The following is a 17,740-nucleotide window of genomic DNA, read 5'->3' as shown; positions in this document are numbered from 1 at the left end:
AGTCCAACGCCCCTGTGTGTGGTGTAACTGTAAAGCATCACCCCCATGATGCTGTCATGCGCTCATCTTAGTCACATAAGGATCTATGCATTGAAATTCATCACATATATCCCTCCTACAAAAGTTAACATACAGGTAAACTCTTGCTCTCAGTACATTTTGATGAACAATTATTAATGAAATAATAATATGCTTTACACCAGTATATCAAAATATGAGTAATGAACCAATAACAGCAAGGACTTCAGATTAATTTTATTCAACAGGGAAAAAATTAGAAAAACAACACTATGAACAAGGCAATGAAGACTGTTTTGTTACATACAGATTAGAAAATATTATTGTGGAAGCGTTTTCTTGAACTGGACTTTGCCCTTCTACTGTATGTCACAGCTCAACAAAAACATACTTCAGGCTCCTATCAACCAAACCCAAACATCTCCCTTCGGAGTTGTGCAGGGATTTATGAGTATTGTCAATGTAGGGAGACACATTTACCAGCATTCTTCGGTTGTCTGTAATATGAGCACTGGAACAGTGGTCTTTAATCATAGTTGAAAGAAACAAAAACACTGACTCTTTGGAAATCTTTTGGGGCAATATTTTCTCATGTGAAACTAGTCTTAGTCATATGGCTGGGTGCATTGCATTTTTGGATCATTCTCAAAAATAATTTGTGGTCATGAACAAGGATGGCTTTTCATGCTTTATTGACAGTGTGGAAACATATTACAAAGCAGAATTTGGTCAGTCTTGCCACTAGAGAGCAGCATTATGACAGGTCCTTTAGACAGCTGGACAGGAGCCAACACTGATGGCCCCGCTTACCAGGGCAGCTTTGCTGAAGCTCACTTGGCTCTCGTTCACTGTCAGGTTCCTCATGCAGCCAGTGTAGGCCCTCCTAGTAGCAATGCCTTCTGGGAAAAGAGATTCTAGGAAGATAGATAATAGACATTAAAAAACTCAAACCACCCACATACAGCTACGCTACACACTGTAGCAGCATTAACACTGGCATTTTTGTAGAAGCATTAACACTGGCATTATTTGTAGAAGCATTTATGCTGGCATTAATTGTAGTAGCATGTATGCTGGCATTAACTGTAGTAGCATTAACACTGGCATTAACTGTAGCAGCATTAACGCTGGCATTGATTGTAGCAGCATTAACGCTGCCATTGATTGTAGCAGCATTACCGCTGCCATTAACTGTAGCAGCATTACCGCTACCATTAACTGTAGCAGCATTACCGCTGCCATTAACTGTAGCAGCATTACCGCTGCCATTAACTGTAGCAGCATTACCGCTGCCATTAACTGTAGCAGCATTACCGCTGCCATTAACTGTAGCAGCATTACCGCTGCCATTAACTGTAGCAGCATTACCGCTGCCATTAACTGTAGCAGCATTACCGCTGCCATTAACTGTAGCAGCATTACCGCTGCCATTAACTGTAGCAGCATTACCGCTGCCATTAACTGTAGCAGCATTAACGCTGCCATTAACTGTAGCAGCATTACCGCTGCCATTAACTGTAGCAGCATTACCGCTGCCATTAACTGTAGCAGCATTACCGCTGCCATTAACTGTAGCAGCATTAACGCTGCCATTAACTGTAGCAGCATTAACGCTGCCATTAACTGTAGCAGCATTCATTGTAGCAGCATTAACGCTGGCATTAATTGTCCACTCTATTTTTGGACCGCAGCACAATACGTTTTACACATCTTTTGAGGGTTGGATGTGATCTATTTTTCCTTTGATGAGACCTCATAACGCCGGTGTTTAAACACTTGAATGGAGCTGAGTAGTCTAGTGAGATACGTCCTTGCCAGTGTCACTGACCTGGAGCTCCACCAATGAACACTGGGGTTCTGACACTCTGGGCGCCGGGGTTGAGAGGTCCGACCACATGGTTGACCTCAGAGTCCACATCCAGCTGGACTACATTGGCATCTCGAATCACTGTGAACCAGAGACAGCAGGAAAGAGCACATGGGCGTCAGTCACGGCACACAGGCCAGCCAGTGTGAATAGATAGCATACCCAGGCTGTGTAATTCGGGGCCAGTAGAGGGAGAGCTCCCACCTGTGATCCTGTGCCAGTTTCCATCACACAGACCCAGTCTAGGAGTGACCTGAGTGAAAAACTCACGCACGCCATTGTTCACCAGCACCACCACCTGTGAGCACAGAACAACACTTGTATTATTGACCAACATCTACCTATAATTGCAAATTACTACAGATAACCTTGTGTAAGAGGCTTACTGCTCCGTGATGGAAATACATGGAGAGGTACTCCTCGGCTGCTGTGTATACATGCAGCAGCACCCCTGACGCCACACGGGGGCGCACCTCCATCACCAGCTCAAACTTCAGCCCCAGGTTGAACGTGTCATCTGATGGTGATAGAAAGAGTCTTTCAGCCAGGGGGCCAGGCAAAATATCCACTGAAATTTTGAATAAAATATTGCCCCCCCCCCCCCCCCCCAATCATTCACAGCTGAACATTTTATGTTCAACCAATGCTTTTGTATAATGCAATGACGCTGAGTGCCAGAGGGCTGGGGCTCTGTAAAGCAGGTGGCAGCCCAAGTAAAAAAAAAAATTAAAACAATGGTTGGCTGTTTAAGAAGCTGTCTAGTTCTTTTGCAGCTCAATGAGTCCGAGTGTACTGCTCCACCCGTTCTGAACCTCATCTTTAACACCTGTCATCTGAAATGTTTCGCTGCCCGTTTAGCCCAATGAGCTTGGTGCATGTGTGGAACCTAGCCGGCCAAAGTCAGGTGTGAAATTGTTCTATGCTTATTCAAAACAGCTGCAGCTCGGTTCCGAGGGCATTGGGGTCTGACAATCTCCTCCGCGCCTTAGACCTTTCCGCCAGGTCACATTTTCAACCCTGCTGCACTGCGGAGATCATATTCCCCTGTACTGACCCTATGTGGTGATTGGTAGGCAGCCCAAGACTTTGGTCTGCTGTCCAGTGTAAATCTAATATGGCGTGTGACATGGCTGACTCATTGTTTCCGAACTGTTCCAGTACGTTCTCAACATTGCCCCAGTCAAAACCTAGCCATCTTAGCTGCCTCTTCTGGTGCACATGTACTGCTGCATCATGGGATGTATCCGGCCCACAGCTTTCCTGTCCAATAAAGCGTAAAGAAATGCCTGAAAGAAATCTCAAAGTAACTTCAAAGACCGCAGCAAACGAATGTTTCAAAAGCTTTTCCTTTGGCATCACACTTCTATGGAGGTATTCAGTCTTGAGGAGAATCACGCTATTGTTTTCGTACCTCCTTGCAACATGCAGAGTTTTAGGACATTTTGTTTGTGCGTTACCCAAAACGACATATCCCCCCTCCTCGGTAAAGAACGTCCCGGGCTCGGAGAGTCCCTCAAAGCACGGCGTCACTCCGAAAGTCTGGGACACGGAGGACAGCCATTCACCATTCAACAGGAGGTTCTTCACGCACCCAGTGAAACTATAGGCAGAGTTTGGCTACAGGAGACACAGAACAGGGAAGAGTAAATGGCAGGAATCTGAGACGTCTCTAGATGTTCCAATAACAAGTACAAATGTAATCCTTTGGACTTGGGTGGTGTAATGTACTAAAGCCACTGCTTCCGGTTCACATGCACTGCTGCTGCTATTTCAGCACACTCTCATCAGTACAGGTCAACCATGACCAAAATATCACATAACCCCAAGAGTTTATTTTTCCACGCTGTAGCTTTCAGCAAAGGGCTATCTGTATCAAAGACACTTTCAGGACCATGGTAACCACATCAAACTGTTAGCTAGCTGGGCGCACTGTACTGCACCCACAATTCAGCTTTCTCCACACACACAGGTGCTGGTCATAAAATTAGAATATAATCAAAAAGGTGAATTATTTCAGTAATTCCATTCAAAAAGTGAAACTTGTATTTTATATTCATTCATTACACACAGACTGATATATTTCAAATGTTTATTTATTTTAATTGTGAGGATTATCACTGACCACTAATGAAAATGCCAAATTCAGTATCTCAGAAAATTTGAATATTACTTAAGACCAATACAACATTTTGTTTTTGTTGAAATTAGCTGATTAGAGTGTGGCACCAGGTGTCTTCAATATTGATCCTTTTCACAATATTAAAATTTTCTGAGATACTGAATTTGGGGTTTTCATTAGTTGACAGTTATAATCATAAAATAAAAAAACACTTGAAATATATCAGTCTGTGTGGAATGAATGTGTACATTATACAAGTTTCACTTTTTGAATGGAATTACTGAAATAAATCAACTTTTTGATGATATTCAAATTTTATGACCAGCACCTGTATAGACTGATACATGTTCTATTACTGTAAATGGTCAGTAAAGTAACAAAATGTGGTCCTTTGGAGTTAACATCGCAGTGGGGTCACACTGGTGCTCTCCTAATCTCTGTGGGAACCACATTTTCTGAGCTTAGCTGTTTGATTTGAAAATACTTGTATTGCTCCCAGTGTCAACATTCTGTATAATTCCAGAAAAGACACAAGGACCATCTCATATGCTTGGGGATGTTATGATCCTTACTGCTGTATCTTTCATCAAGCATGCTTGCCCAGGATTTAAAAAAATTGTTTTTATGGATTTATTATTTTTATTTTACATATTTTGAAATTGAATTGCCATCAGTTGGCTACTACATACTGCATACTGCATACTGCATACTACATACTGCATACTGCATACTACATACTACATACTACATACTACATAGCCCTAACATCCCTAGTTGTCTCCCAGAGTGTACCCTCGTCTCTACGTAGTGAACAAAAAAGAACGGGTGCCATTTTGGGATGCAGCCCTGCGTGTTAAAGGAATAGTTCGCCATTTTGCCAACGAGAATATAAATGTATTTCCCTACATCACATGAACTAAATTTCATCTTCCACCTGTAAACTGAAACATTTTAGCGTCCGGCATAAGGGAAGCTACAAAATAAGCATCAGTGCACTGACTCAAAGTATGAACCGCTAGCATCCTAAACCAGGGTCAGGAAATAGTGCTGTGACATGGCTTTATCACCCTAAGATGTCCCTACGATGGCTGTATCTAACCTGTATGTTCCTCTGTGCTCTCCCCGGTGGTACGCCTCCCACATACAGAGGGCTGCTGAACTGCCAGGTGACGTTGGGGCCCAGAGATCTCTCCTCCAGCACTATCAGTCCGTCAATCACTAGTCGTCCCAGATTCCGATCGCGGATCATGACAACCTGCCGGGGGGAGAGACAGGGCTGTCACGCTGTAGCGTAAGTGTGCTACATCCAAATGCTGAAGACCAGTGGCGTATCTCACAATTTGTAACCCCGCTCAGTGATAATTATGATTTGTGATCCTAAATGGGAAGGGGGGGGGTCAACATACGTTGTGCCATGCTCCATCGTTGTATTTCTCCTGGCTTTTGACCTTGAACCGCTGTTGACCAAAGTTGAAGGTGTACACCAGCTTCCCATGGGCAAGGAACAGGGCCATGTAATCGTTGTCCGCCTCGTCTGACGCATAAAAGACGAGGCCAAACGAGGACTGAGTCTTCAGAGACAGTGAGAAGTGAGACCTATGGGTCACATTTGAACGGACAGTTGAGAAGCCGAAAACAGAATTGAGTTGATGATTGACCATTCTTATCCTCTGCTTGACCTATGGTTGACCAATGACCCATGTTCATACATACCCCCCTAGGTTGTTTTGCAAAGGTCACCCCTTTCCAGTTTACTGCAGTGCGTCATTACGAGCCAAAGCCTTGACATTTTACTGCGTAAAATGAGGTGAGCTTCCCTCTCTGGCCTGCCCTCACCTCTCCGAGAAGGACCCAGGGATGTCTGTGAACTCCAGCCTGCTGTTGGCCGTGCCGCCGTAGTGGTGGGCATTGCGGGTGGCACGGGGCTGGGGTGACAGGTGGCACGGGGTCTCCTCTGTCTCAGCTGGATTTGCCCCATCACTCTTCAGTCCCATGAGGCCTTGCGGGAGGTTGGACTTGTCTCTTCCCACCTTGGCGAGAAGAATGTACCTGACTGTTAGTAGAGGGTCCCTTTATTGTTTAGTATAAACCCGGTGGTTTATACCCTGTTGGCATATTAGCTGGAAGCTTAACATAGAAGACTATTCCCACGTGTACAGCAAAACTTTTATTATTGGTTTAATTTAATATCAATAAACCTCAGGTGATAGTATGGCTGCAGGTTGTATCCAGGCCCTCTGTGTTGTGTGTTGCCTCATGACAGACCTCCTGTTGTAAATGACCATACTCCACGGTGCCTTATTGCCTAAGCACAATATTTATAGAGTTTATAGACTGTTTTTAAACTAGACCCATTTCACGAAAGCCAACCATGTTATTCACTGAGGACTTCTTTATCCTCACTGGTAAACAGGAAAAGGGAGCCTGGCATTTCGAAGCCAAACTGACATGTTTTCAAATGATCTTAGATTCTTTACCTTCCTAGTGTAGCCCTGGTTGGGTTTGGCAGAGTTCCTGCTGTGTTTAGAGAGCAGGGCAGCTGGCGGTCGCTCCACGGGACAGTCCTGCAGGGAGGTTTGGACATTCTCTGTGAACTTCTGAAAGTCCTCAGGCTCAATGTCCCTGTCTTGTCTGAACAGAGAATAAGGGAGAAAAACTTGTGAGTCAGTGCCAAAGAAATAACACCCATTGAGATACACACAATTCGGTCTCCACGGAAACAAACTTCTTGTCCAACTGTTCGCTCTAAACAGCAGCTTAATTTGTGAGTCTGGCTTTCCTCCCCAACTAGACAGAGAGAGCTAGGTTCTTACCAAACAAGTCTGAGAGTTGTCTGACAAGCTGCCTAACAACTCAAACAGAAACCACATTGCGCATTATTGTCATTACACTGGGAACATACATTGCAATGACGTCAAAATGAGGGACACTGTCACCAATGACTGGAAGTGGAGTAGCAAAACAATGAAGTGGAGTAGCAAAGCCCATGACAAATATTCCAAATGTTGCTTAACCCAATTTAGCTTTAGCCCAACCCATCGATTTCCAAGAACAACGGGGTGGATCCCAGCAGTTTCTGGGGGAGTCTGCACAGATCCAGTCTCCATGCAGAACCTCTAAGGGCTTGGCGAAGTGTTTGGCTGGAGCAGTGACTTTGGGTAGCTCAGCAAAACCAAATGACCAATAAACATGCTACCATATCAATGGTCTTTAGAAAATCTCTCCGTAACAAACAAGGACTCATTCCCTAATAAATAGCTCTTGTACAGGAACACATCCAGGACCAGCACCACTAGCCGCGGTTGAGGTCAGATTCCCCATGCATTGGCTTTAGTAGTGTCCCTATGCAATCCATTACGTCAGTTCAATTGCACTTGTTTGGTGATATCTACGTAAATGTATACTGGTCTGAATGCTATGGCAGTGTAGGAGTTGCCGGGTCACCTGCTGATGTAGACGTGGCTGATGCAGCCAGTGAAGTTCTTGATGCTGCTGCTGGGAGAGCCTCCTATGTAGAAGTTCCTGGCTATGGTGGCCTGAGAGGCTGAGGATGGACGTTTCTTCTCATGCTTGTCTTTGTCATCCACCACAAGCTCATATCTGGTGGAGATTGGAAAACATTTGGTTGCAGTGAGTAGGCCAGTGATTTGCCGATTTAAAACTATGATGAAATCTCAAGGTGTCTTGAAAAGCAGGAACAGTTATTTTGGCATAGGTCGTGAGTTATTTTAATAAGTATGTTGAGCTGATTTTTTTGAGCTGATTTGTTTTATGTGAAAATAAATTGTTTAAAACTTCAGCCTAATTTCAGCTTTGCCCAAGTTTGCCAGCTGATGCCGTTGCTGTATGTGACACACAGAGCATGGTTATTTATATGCAGTGGTTGCAATGCATCTCTTCTCATAAAAGGCCTTTGGGAACATCTTTACATGCAATTCCAGTTAGACTAAAGCATCTCAAATATATATACATTTCTGTTTTTAATAGCTCATCAGGTACATTTCTGGGGTGAACAAAAAACTGTTTGATGAAAGGTACAGCAGTAAGGATCATAACATCCCCAAGCATATGAGATGGTCCTCATGTCTTTTCTGGAATTATACAGTATGTTGACACTGGGAGCAATACAAGTATTTTCAAATCAAACAGCTAAGCTCAGAAAATGTGGTTCCCACAGAGATCAGGAGAGCACCAGTGTGACCCCACTGCGAAGTTAACTCCAAAGGACCACATTTTGTTACTTTACTGACCATTTACAGTAATAGAACATGTATCAGTCTACATGTGTGGAGAAAGCTGAATTGTGGGTGCAGTACAGTGCGGCCGGCTAGTTAACACGAGGACTCCTTGTCACCTTAGTTTTAGGGATACATTCGATTCTTACTTGTTATTATTCACTGAAGCTACCAGGAAATGGTTCATTCCATCATTGTACTGCTTCTTCTGCGATCTGACTCTGGTGCCTCTGGAATTCAGTACCACTGCCCCGTTCTCAAGGGCAATGGTGAACTCCTCAGACTAAAGAAGAAACACTTTTTTTAAAACAAAGTTTAAAACATTTTCTTTCCTTTTTCCTTCCATACGGCATTCATACATCCATTCAGGCAAGAATCAGTATACCTCTTCACGGTAGTAGAACAGGAGACCAGTTGGCTGCATTGTCCTGAAGTTAAGTCCTCCCTCGAAAGCATCAAAGGGAGATATCTTTGCTGTAGACCCCAGGTAGCTTTCTCCATTGAAGTAGGCTTTCCGGGACATCTGTAGAAGCAACATTGTCATTGAATTAAGAATGAATTCACCGCTACAAGCATGTATACACTATGGATGCTTTGTCTAGTAGTCTTCTAAGTAGACATACAAAGTACATACAAAGGACTCTTCCGGACAGCCACTGCTGATGCCAATAGTTCCTGGTTCCTCCAGGAGGTTGAAATCTTTCTTCTGGAACTGGAAGCCCTTCACACAGCCTTTCAGTCCCACCAAGGAGAAAAGCTCAGGCCTGGGGGAAGGGGAACAGGGTCGTAGTCTCTCAAAGCACCGCTGTCACTAATACCAGTTATAATCTGTTGGTATTGTGATACAGTGGTCAACTAGGCTTTCGAGGTTAGAGCTCTGTCAAGTAGTGATGGCCATTCCAGGCTTCAATAGCGTTATTTTAGCAGCAGGATATTACGCTGGCAGCACTCAGATTTTCTTCATCACAATAAAAGTCATCATTGAAATGTATAAGGCAATATAGTTAACAATCTAGTCTTTGAAAAAGAACAGACAAAAATAACATTGGAACGGACATTAAACATAAAATGTACGGACTAGATTGTTAACTCTATCACCTTATATATTTCAATTATGGCTTTTATTTTGAAAAGAAAAATCAGAGTTAACATTGCTAGAATAATATCCTGCTGCTAGAAGAACGGTAATGAAGCCTCGAATGGCCATTACTACTCTCAAGGTTCTTGACTGAGTCTGAGGGGATGGCACTGTGGTGTAGGATAACTCACATAGTAAGCAGGACATGCGATGGGGCACCTCCTATATAGATATCAGAGAAGGGCAGTGTTTTTTTCTCGTTCTCCACAGATTTCACATGACTCTTGTCCACCAATAGAATAATTTTCTTGGAGTAATGATAGATGACTGACACCTGTGAAAAAGAACAGAACAGATTACCGTTAAAAGGCTTTTTCACGTCTCAATATTGGTGCACCCTTGTGAACACAACAAGTGATTTTTGATCTGATTTCGATTTACCTCATGGTATCTTGCATCATTGATCTTCAGTTTGGGTGAATCACTCTCCATGATGATTGGCCCTTTACTGAAGCCAAAGTTGTACATGAGATGTAGGAAGCCATTTTTCAACTCCAACAAGAAGAAGTTGTCCTGAAAAGAGCAGTTTCAACAGTTTTGTCATTCCTCACTGTGTGTACCAAGCTGAGTATGTGGGTGGAGCTGGGCAATGGTAATTTGACTGGAGCGTTATTTGAGTGTATGGCACCAATGCCGCTCTGATTAATGATCCATGTGACCAGTTCACACAGTCAGGGCACGCCCAACCCAGCACGCATTTCTTAAGACTTGTGTGTCACATGGCTTGTTGCTTTAGCTATCATGAAGTTTACTAAATTCTTAAAGAAGCTGATAAAACTCACAAGTGCAAAATAATGGAAACTTACAGAAATAAGGAGAACCAAGAACATGCAGGAGAGTGAGTGTGATGTAGTTACCACAACTCTGTTCGCATACTCTGGTATCACACAACATTTATCTTAAAATTGTTCTTGTTTAAAAACAACATTTAAATTTTTGTCTCTAGATTTACCTCATGGACCATAAGTAAAAGGATGCCGTTGTTTGCTACCGTGCGAACTGCAATGTCAAACCGGGTGACAATGCCGAATTTACCCCTCCTCTCTATGTCTTTGATGAGCGCATATCCAGTCCCGTCAAACAGGTAGCTGGCAACACGACTTTGTGAGAAGGCCAGCTTATACCTTACAGGGCGAGGAAAACAATGTTAGATGGAGGTGAACATTTAGTGTCGCATCTGAAGGAGTCTCAGAAGGAGACTATTTTTAAAAGGACCAAGGACAACGTCTTAAAGTTCCCGGTGAAAAATGACAATTTTCAGGACATCCTACCTGGGACAGGGTGTTGAAGCCACCACATCCATTTTTTGGGTCTGTTTGAAACTGTAGAGACTGATGACATCATTATTCAAAGAGGCCAACTCGATGCAGCCCACAAAAGGGGCTAGGCTGAGTGCAGGTGGAAGCTAAAACAAAAATAAATAAGACTCACACATAATCTTATGGAAAGATGCGAAATATCTTATTATTAGCTTTTTTCTCTTATACACCGGTATTTACAAATGATGTAATTTCCTGTTAGAAAATGACAATGTACCCGGACATCAGCGGGGACACCGCCTACGAAGAAAACTGTGTCGTCAGGGTCCAGGTCGAACAGGGAGTCGATGCCAAAGGCTTCGCCTTTCTGGATGAACTTCTGCTCAACGGTAGACGTCTGACTGGGTACAGTCAGGAACACTTTGCCATGTCGGCCCAGCCTGTCAAAATGGAGCCGGCGAGCACCGTTAATTCACATGACCTCCTGCATGGGCAGATCAGCCTGTCTTTGTGAGTAGACCTCCTGGTCCCAGATCTGTACTGTATCTGGCCAAATCCACACAGAGGCAAATCTTAGCATCCAGAAATGTAGAACATGCAAATTAAACCATGTTCTTTTAGTATACTTAAGCTCTATATTTCGTAGTGCAGGCTTTATTTTTGGTCTGGCACTTCTAGGAGAGTGTTTCAATTCTATTCATAACTGAATAATGCATTTACATACATTAGGGATTTGGCACAGCGCTGAAAGAACTTGCATGGGATACATACTGCCATACCTTTCCACTTTGACGAGGTTGAAGACGGGAGGCCATTGGCTGACGGGTTTCGAACCCAGCGCTATCTCGACATCTTCCTTTCCCAGGTTGTAGACGTACACCAAATTGTCATTCTTGATGGCCAGACCCATGTAGTCCTTCCTGCCCTATAGGATGAACAGGAGGGAAACCAAGCTTCCTGGTTTTAAACAAGATATGCATGTAGTGTCATCGGATTCCTGTCTGCAATCTTTTCCAGGAAAAGCATCCAGGTTCCGCTTTATATTATCAGTGAATGGTCACAGTGTGTCATTTCTTAGTGTCAAATGGCTCTACACAAGCGCTACTGTGTACTGTACAGCAGTGGCAGAAATCGGCATGGTGAGTAAAATCACTACAAAGCACAGCCAGAGGCCCAGAGAGGAGAGCTCTGCCCTAATGTCATTAAGCCTCTATGGGTGTAACAGCATTTATGTAAATTATTCCCGACTGTGGCACGCAGTATTGTCAACAGGCGTCTCCTGGAAACCTTTTGAAAAAAAGCAACTGTCTGCTCTCAAAGAAATCTCCCGCGCACACCGTCAAAAGAAACCATTCATCTGCACACAAGCTGAACTCCCTTTCATCTCAGGCCGTCCTCACAGTTCGTGTCTAGGATATTTCAGAAGCAGATCTGGGCCACTCTGCCCCCCCTGCCCCATCGGTTCTTCTCACACTACAGAGTGGAGTCAGACCTCGGGGGCGGGCTGTGCGCTGCTGTGGTCTGGACCCACTGCAAGCTCGATTCCGGACTGTGTTTATGCTGTAAAGCCAATAACTGTGTTTTTTGGCAGTACAACCGGTGATGGCTCTACAAGACAAACAGACCTGCCTTGGAGTGCACCCAAGCTGCTGAAGCTGCCCCCCCCCCATGCCCTGTCGCCCTGCCCCTCAACTTCCTCACGTTTCTGGCTCCTAAGTAGAAGATGAAGCGATCCTCAATGGGGTCCTTATCTGGGTCCACCCTGATGAACAGGCTGATGGAGGTCACGGTCTTCAGGTCCTCCAGGTTGGTGTGAGGATGCACCTCAACCAATGACTGGCCATTGAACTTCATGGACACTTGGACCTATAGTATACAAACCACAGACTTGAGGTTGTGTGAAACGAGACTATACAGGATTTTACTCATCATATGGTGCTGAAAGTAAGCGAATGATAATATTGACCTTCTTGGCCACACTCCTGGCCTGGGCGATGAGCTGTCTGATCCGCACGATGTTGGTAGTCACGTTGTTAACGGGCTTCTTCTCCTCTACCACACGGAGCTTATCAAGCAGCTCAGGAACCAGCTCAGACAGGTTATCAACTAAACCACCACCACAGATGGAAAAGAAGACAACAGTCGTGAACAGGAGGATTTCAACCACTTTGTATTTCAAGTAATATTTTCTAGTTTGACTTATTAAGGCCTCGTCAATAATTTCATTGAGGATTGAGGTGAGGTAGAAGCGCGTATCAGTGTAGTGTACCTGCTTTGCCAGCTGTAAGCACAGCCTGGTCGAAAGCTGCAGTGGAGTAATGTTGATTCTTCATGTTGGTGGCCCATTCCTCTACCTTCTCATGGATCGGGGTGATGGTCTGCAGGACCTCTATGGAACGGTTCAGAGTGACTTCAGCAACCTTGGTGGTGAGCGCCAGACGTTTTGTGGTTCTGTCTGGAAGGTCGGAGGGAAATTCAGAACAGACAGTTCATACCAAGATGTGGAGAGAAATCCTGGAGTGTCAGTGAAAACCATGTGCGCGCGTCAGCGTTTTCTTACCCGGCTCAATTCCCTTGATATCTTTCAAAACGTTCTCTAGTCTTTCAGTGTTATCATCCATGGTCTCCTTAGTCTCCTCAATATATTTCTGCTTATCCACAACCTCAGCTTGAACATCTGTGGAGATATTACTGACTGAGGCAACTCATAATTTGAAGAACAAAATTGTGACAATTCACATCTTGCAGCAAAGCTGTTAGACTAGCCTCAAAAGAACAAGACTAACCTCAAAAGAAGATGGGATAAATCTAGTATTTCATTTAGAAATTGAACAAAGCTGACCCTGAAAAAAAAAGTCATACCAAGTAGCTTAGAACGCTCTGAAACCGATTGCTTTAGGATCTTGTCACTCTCTGTCTTCACAAAGGCCAGTTGTGAGTCGATCCCATCGATGGCCTGTCATCAACACCACAGTTTTAGGTTATCAAATGAAAACCTCTGTATTATTGCTTGAACGTATACATATACGATTTGTAGCTAACTGTATACTTCAGACAACTTACATCCTCAGCTCTCGTGGATAAGTCTAGGGTTGTCACTCCGGTGATGTTGGCTTCTTGGATGTACTTGACTATGTTGTTGTACACGTTAGCTGCATCCAGGGCCTTCTGCACAAATCCGTTGGCGTCACTGCGTTTCAGATCACTGGGCGAAACAAAACATTGGACAACGTCAAGGTCTGGTTAGAATCTTCACAAAGCGTTGAGTATTAGGGACGACTAGTGCTGTGATATGTTGCAGCATGGCTGGCATCTCAGGTGATTCAGCTAAAGCGGTGGTGTGTGTGTGTGCACATTATAATAGTGTTGTGTATTATAACGTTAATGACACCACTACTCACTTCTCCAGCTGGTCCGCTTGCTCCTGGAGGTTCTTCGCGTGGTCCTGGGCTCTCTGGACCAGGTCTCTGTCAGCCAGGGACAGCGCCTCAGTCTTCTCCTGCAGGAGTTTATCAGCGCCGTCGATCGCAGCGTGGTACTCAGTCACGTTCTGCATGGAACCCATCCCAGGGTGGGAATAACAACATTACTCCAGGATGGTTCCATATACCCGTTAAAGACTCAAATTACTTAAAGAGTGGGATTTTGTTCAAAGGGGCTTTTTCTTTCCTAGGCCTATACAAATCCAGAAATAACTCAATACAATATTGGTTTTAAATGATGTGTTATGTATTTCTTATGTGCATGTATGAGTACATGCCTCCCTGGTACACTCTCTGTCACAGTGTCCAAAACACATATATGAAGTTTTAGTTACACGTAAAAGACACAAAAGCTCCCCGGCGCAGCAGGTCAACATAACCTGGGATATGAGCAGGTCTTACCTGAACCAGGAGTTCCAAGTCGACCACAGTGTTCCTAGTGTCCATGATGAGGTCTTCAGCCGTCTGCATGGTGTCATTCACGTCTCTGAAGCTCTCCATCAGATGCTGCTGCTTTGTCTGGGAGAAACAGTGGAAAGGATCTGTGACTACCCTGATTACCTTGTATTAGCCTGTTGCCATATTTCTCTGTTATTGTTCAGAGGATACACGTTATTCTATTATAAACTTTGTATGTCTACCATTTGAACATTAGTCATAAATATAATTATATTATGTGTCAAATTAAATATGTTTGCTGGCAAGTCTAATTGACTGAACATTTAATTTATAGCACTCCCTTAAACAACTGTAAAATGTGTTTTCCCTGGAGTGTCAAAAGAGTTACAGTGGTTATGAAAAGTCCACACACCCCTGTTAAAATGCCAGGTTCTTGTGATGTAAAAGAATGAGACAAAGATAAATCATGTCAGAACTTTTCCCACTGGGCTGAAAAGTGAACTTCCTCTTCATCTTCAGCTTTCTAAAGGACACCTGAAGGTTATGTGCCAAAATTGAGTGGTATTTGGAACTGTTCATAATTCCCTCCACCCTGACTAAGGTCCCGGTTCCAGCTGAAGAAAAACAGCCCCAAAGCATGATGCTACCACCACCATGCTTCCCTATCGGTATGGTATTCTTTGGGTGATGATCATTGTTGTTCCGTTTGGAATTATGGCCAAAAAATTAAACCTTGGTTTCATCAGACCATAACACATTTTCCCACATGCTTTTGGGGGACTTAATGTTTGTTTTTGCACATTTCAGCCGGGCTTGGATGTTTTTCTTTGTATGAAAAGGCTTCAGTCTTGCCACCCTACCCCATAGCCCATTCATATGAAGAATACAAGAGATTGTTGTCACATGTAGCACAAAGCCAGTACTTGCCAGAAATTCCTGCAGTTTCTTTAATGTTGCTGTAGGCCTCTTGGAAGCCTCCCTGACCAGTTTTCTTCTTGTCTTTTCATCAAGTTTGGAGGGACATCCAGTTCTTGGTAATGTCTCTGTTGTGCCATATTCTCTCCACTTGATGATGACTGTCTTCTCTGTGTTCCATGGTATATCTAATGCTTTGGAAATTATTTTGTACCATTCTCCTGACTGATAACTTTCAACAATGAGATCCCTCTGATGTTTTGGAAGCTCTCTGCGGACCATGGCTTTTGCTTTGAGATGCAACTAAGAAAATGTCAGGAAAATCCTACTAGAACAGCTGAACTTTATTTGCGATTAATCAGAGACACTTTAACCTTTTCACGCATGAGTTTCAAATATTCCTTACCGATCCCCCAGCGTGAGTGTTTTTGCACGTGACTTCAGTACTCTTCAGCATTTGAACTCACGCCAGCATTTGCCACCTTGCTAGGTAAGGAACACTACATGCATTGCATTGCAAGCTTCTCTCGTTGACTCAAATTCTAAGAGCTGCAAAAGTTGGTTGATTTATAACTGTAGCTAGCTAGAAAAAGTCAGCTAACCGCTAGCAAACGTCAGCTGCCCGCTAGCTAACAAATCGTGACCAGTAATTCAGTGCAGTGAAAATGAATAAACTATATAAAATGCATACAACGGGTAACGTAACTTCTAGAAAGTTTTTGCAATGGTTTTGATCGGTAGTAGTCGCTAATATAATTCTTTTTTTGTGTATTAGTGTTGGCGCCAAAGGGTTAAATGATATAAGGTTTGTAATGACTTCTATTTAACATGAGTTTGAATGTGATTGGTTAATTTTGAACACAGCCACATCCCAAGTTATAATAGGGTGTGCACACTTATGCAACCAGGTTATTGTAAGGTTTTTATTTTTAATTTTCCCCCCACGAAAATTTCTGTTCGTTTTTCAATTGAATTGTTCACATTATAGGTCACATTAAAAGTGGGTCAGAGGATGACAGTTGGTCCGGAGTCCGGCGAGCCCGCAGTCACACCTCCGGCAGCCCTGGCAACTGTTGAAATTATTTTACATTACAAATATCTGGCATTTTAACAGGGGTGTGTAGACTTTTTAAATCCACTATTTGTGTTGAAAGCAGTTATTAGTATGGAACAAGAACGCCCTGCTCCCCCACTGGTAGCCCAGTCTCTGTCTGCTGTGGATAGAAAGAGCCCCAGATTATGGGAAGCCTCCTGTTTGGACAGTACTCTATTCAGGGTATTGATTTACAGCAAAGGGCTCTAATCACGGAGATAGGACACATACACTGTGGCAGCTTATACTTCGAGCCCCATTCCAGTTCAGCCACAATGGGCCCATAACGTCAAAGGGCCCATGTCTGTGTAATGAATGAGAATCCCAATCCCTTAGAATTTCAGAGCATAATGAATAGGAACCACAGACATTGGGATTCGGGATCAATAAACTTAATGGAAAATGTTTCAGTGTAATAAATAATTTTCAGTTTCTCAGAAGAGCATAACTGTGAGAATGTTTTTTCAGTTTAACAGAGAATATATGGAGAAATGTCCAAAAAAATGTTTTGTGTTCCTGATTTATATCTTCTAAATACAGTGAGAAACATATGCCCCGCATAAAAATCTCAAAAGGCATCAAAGCAGTATTTATTGTATATTTTGATTTCATATATCTTTAAATGCATCGAGATAATCTATTTTAAATGTATTTTTTGTTCTTATGACCAACATCAAGTAGTTGTAAGTATTTCTTTCAAAAGGGCACATGCTCTTTGTAGTGGCTATGAGTATTGCATTATATTGTGCGGCAATGAATCTACCCCTCCTACCAATCCCTAACAGCTTTTTCTGTGCAACTGTTCTCTCCTCAGTTCTCTGGCTTTTGGGAATAACAGCAGTCCACATACTGAGGTGCGCATATAGAGATTATCCAGCCTGTGTTTTGGCAGGAGAAGGACAGTTGCTTTCAGAGATGAAATCAAGCTGAACCCCTGCAGTGTTTACCGGGGGAGATGAGGGAGGACGGCACTGAAGCCGAACTCAACAGCCTCACACTCCCCCAGGGCATCCTGGGGCTGCACTCTATTCAGTAGGGTGCTGTCAGACAGAGCTGCGGTAATGAAACCATGCTGTCAACCAGGGTCGCGGCCAGGCATCCTGGGCCCCCGGAAAAAGAAATATGCCAGGGCCGCCGCTCACTTACAGACGACTTCAACATTATTACGATCAGTGGGGCCCTGCCAAGCCAGGGGCCCCGTGAATTATATCCAGC

The 17,740-nt window shown here is 43.6% G+C and overlaps 1 protein-coding gene across 1 annotated transcript in view; it reads right to left on the bottom strand.

Annotated features, from left to right (window-relative positions):
- Positions 1-240: 240 nt before the first annotated feature.
- The window catches only part of lama4 (laminin, alpha 4), a 28,555-nt gene continuing 11,055 nt past the window's right edge, over positions 241-17,740 (bottom strand). Inside the window, exons 14-40 of the mRNA XM_034287830.1 lie at positions 14,521-14,637; positions 14,038-14,186; positions 13,700-13,841; positions 13,499-13,592; positions 13,197-13,313; positions 12,906-13,091; positions 12,603-12,742; positions 12,338-12,502; positions 11,416-11,561; positions 10,914-11,076; positions 10,649-10,782; positions 10,330-10,501; positions 9,759-9,890; positions 9,509-9,651; positions 8,874-9,003; positions 8,625-8,762; positions 8,389-8,522; positions 7,449-7,604; positions 6,482-6,635; positions 5,841-6,034; positions 5,411-5,600; positions 5,104-5,259; positions 3,343-3,502; positions 2,272-2,402; positions 2,090-2,183; positions 1,847-1,966; positions 241-932 (exon numbers count right to left, since the gene is read on the bottom strand). Of these exons, the coding sequence (XP_034143721.1) occupies positions 787-932; positions 1,847-1,966; positions 2,090-2,183; positions 2,272-2,402; positions 3,343-3,502; positions 5,104-5,259; positions 5,411-5,600; positions 5,841-6,034; positions 6,482-6,635; positions 7,449-7,604; positions 8,389-8,522; positions 8,625-8,762; positions 8,874-9,003; positions 9,509-9,651; positions 9,759-9,890; positions 10,330-10,501; positions 10,649-10,782; positions 10,914-11,076; positions 11,416-11,561; positions 12,338-12,502; positions 12,603-12,742; positions 12,906-13,091; positions 13,197-13,313; positions 13,499-13,592; positions 13,700-13,841; positions 14,038-14,186; positions 14,521-14,637 (3,903 nt within the window). The 3' untranslated portion in view covers positions 241-786. The remainder of the gene's footprint in view (positions 933-1,846; positions 1,967-2,089; positions 2,184-2,271; positions 2,403-3,342; positions 3,503-5,103; positions 5,260-5,410; positions 5,601-5,840; positions 6,035-6,481; positions 6,636-7,448; positions 7,605-8,388; positions 8,523-8,624; positions 8,763-8,873; positions 9,004-9,508; positions 9,652-9,758; positions 9,891-10,329; positions 10,502-10,648; positions 10,783-10,913; positions 11,077-11,415; positions 11,562-12,337; positions 12,503-12,602; positions 12,743-12,905; positions 13,092-13,196; positions 13,314-13,498; positions 13,593-13,699; positions 13,842-14,037; positions 14,187-14,520; positions 14,638-17,740) is intronic.

Source organism: Esox lucius, chromosome 18 (assembly GCF_011004845.1).
Source record: "Esox lucius isolate fEsoLuc1 chromosome 18, fEsoLuc1.pri, whole genome shotgun sequence".
Taxonomy (NCBI): Eukaryota; Metazoa; Chordata; class Actinopteri; order Esociformes; family Esocidae; genus Esox; species Esox lucius.
Note: the sequence above shows the minus strand (reverse complement) of the source record. Positions and strands in the feature narration are given on the sequence as shown.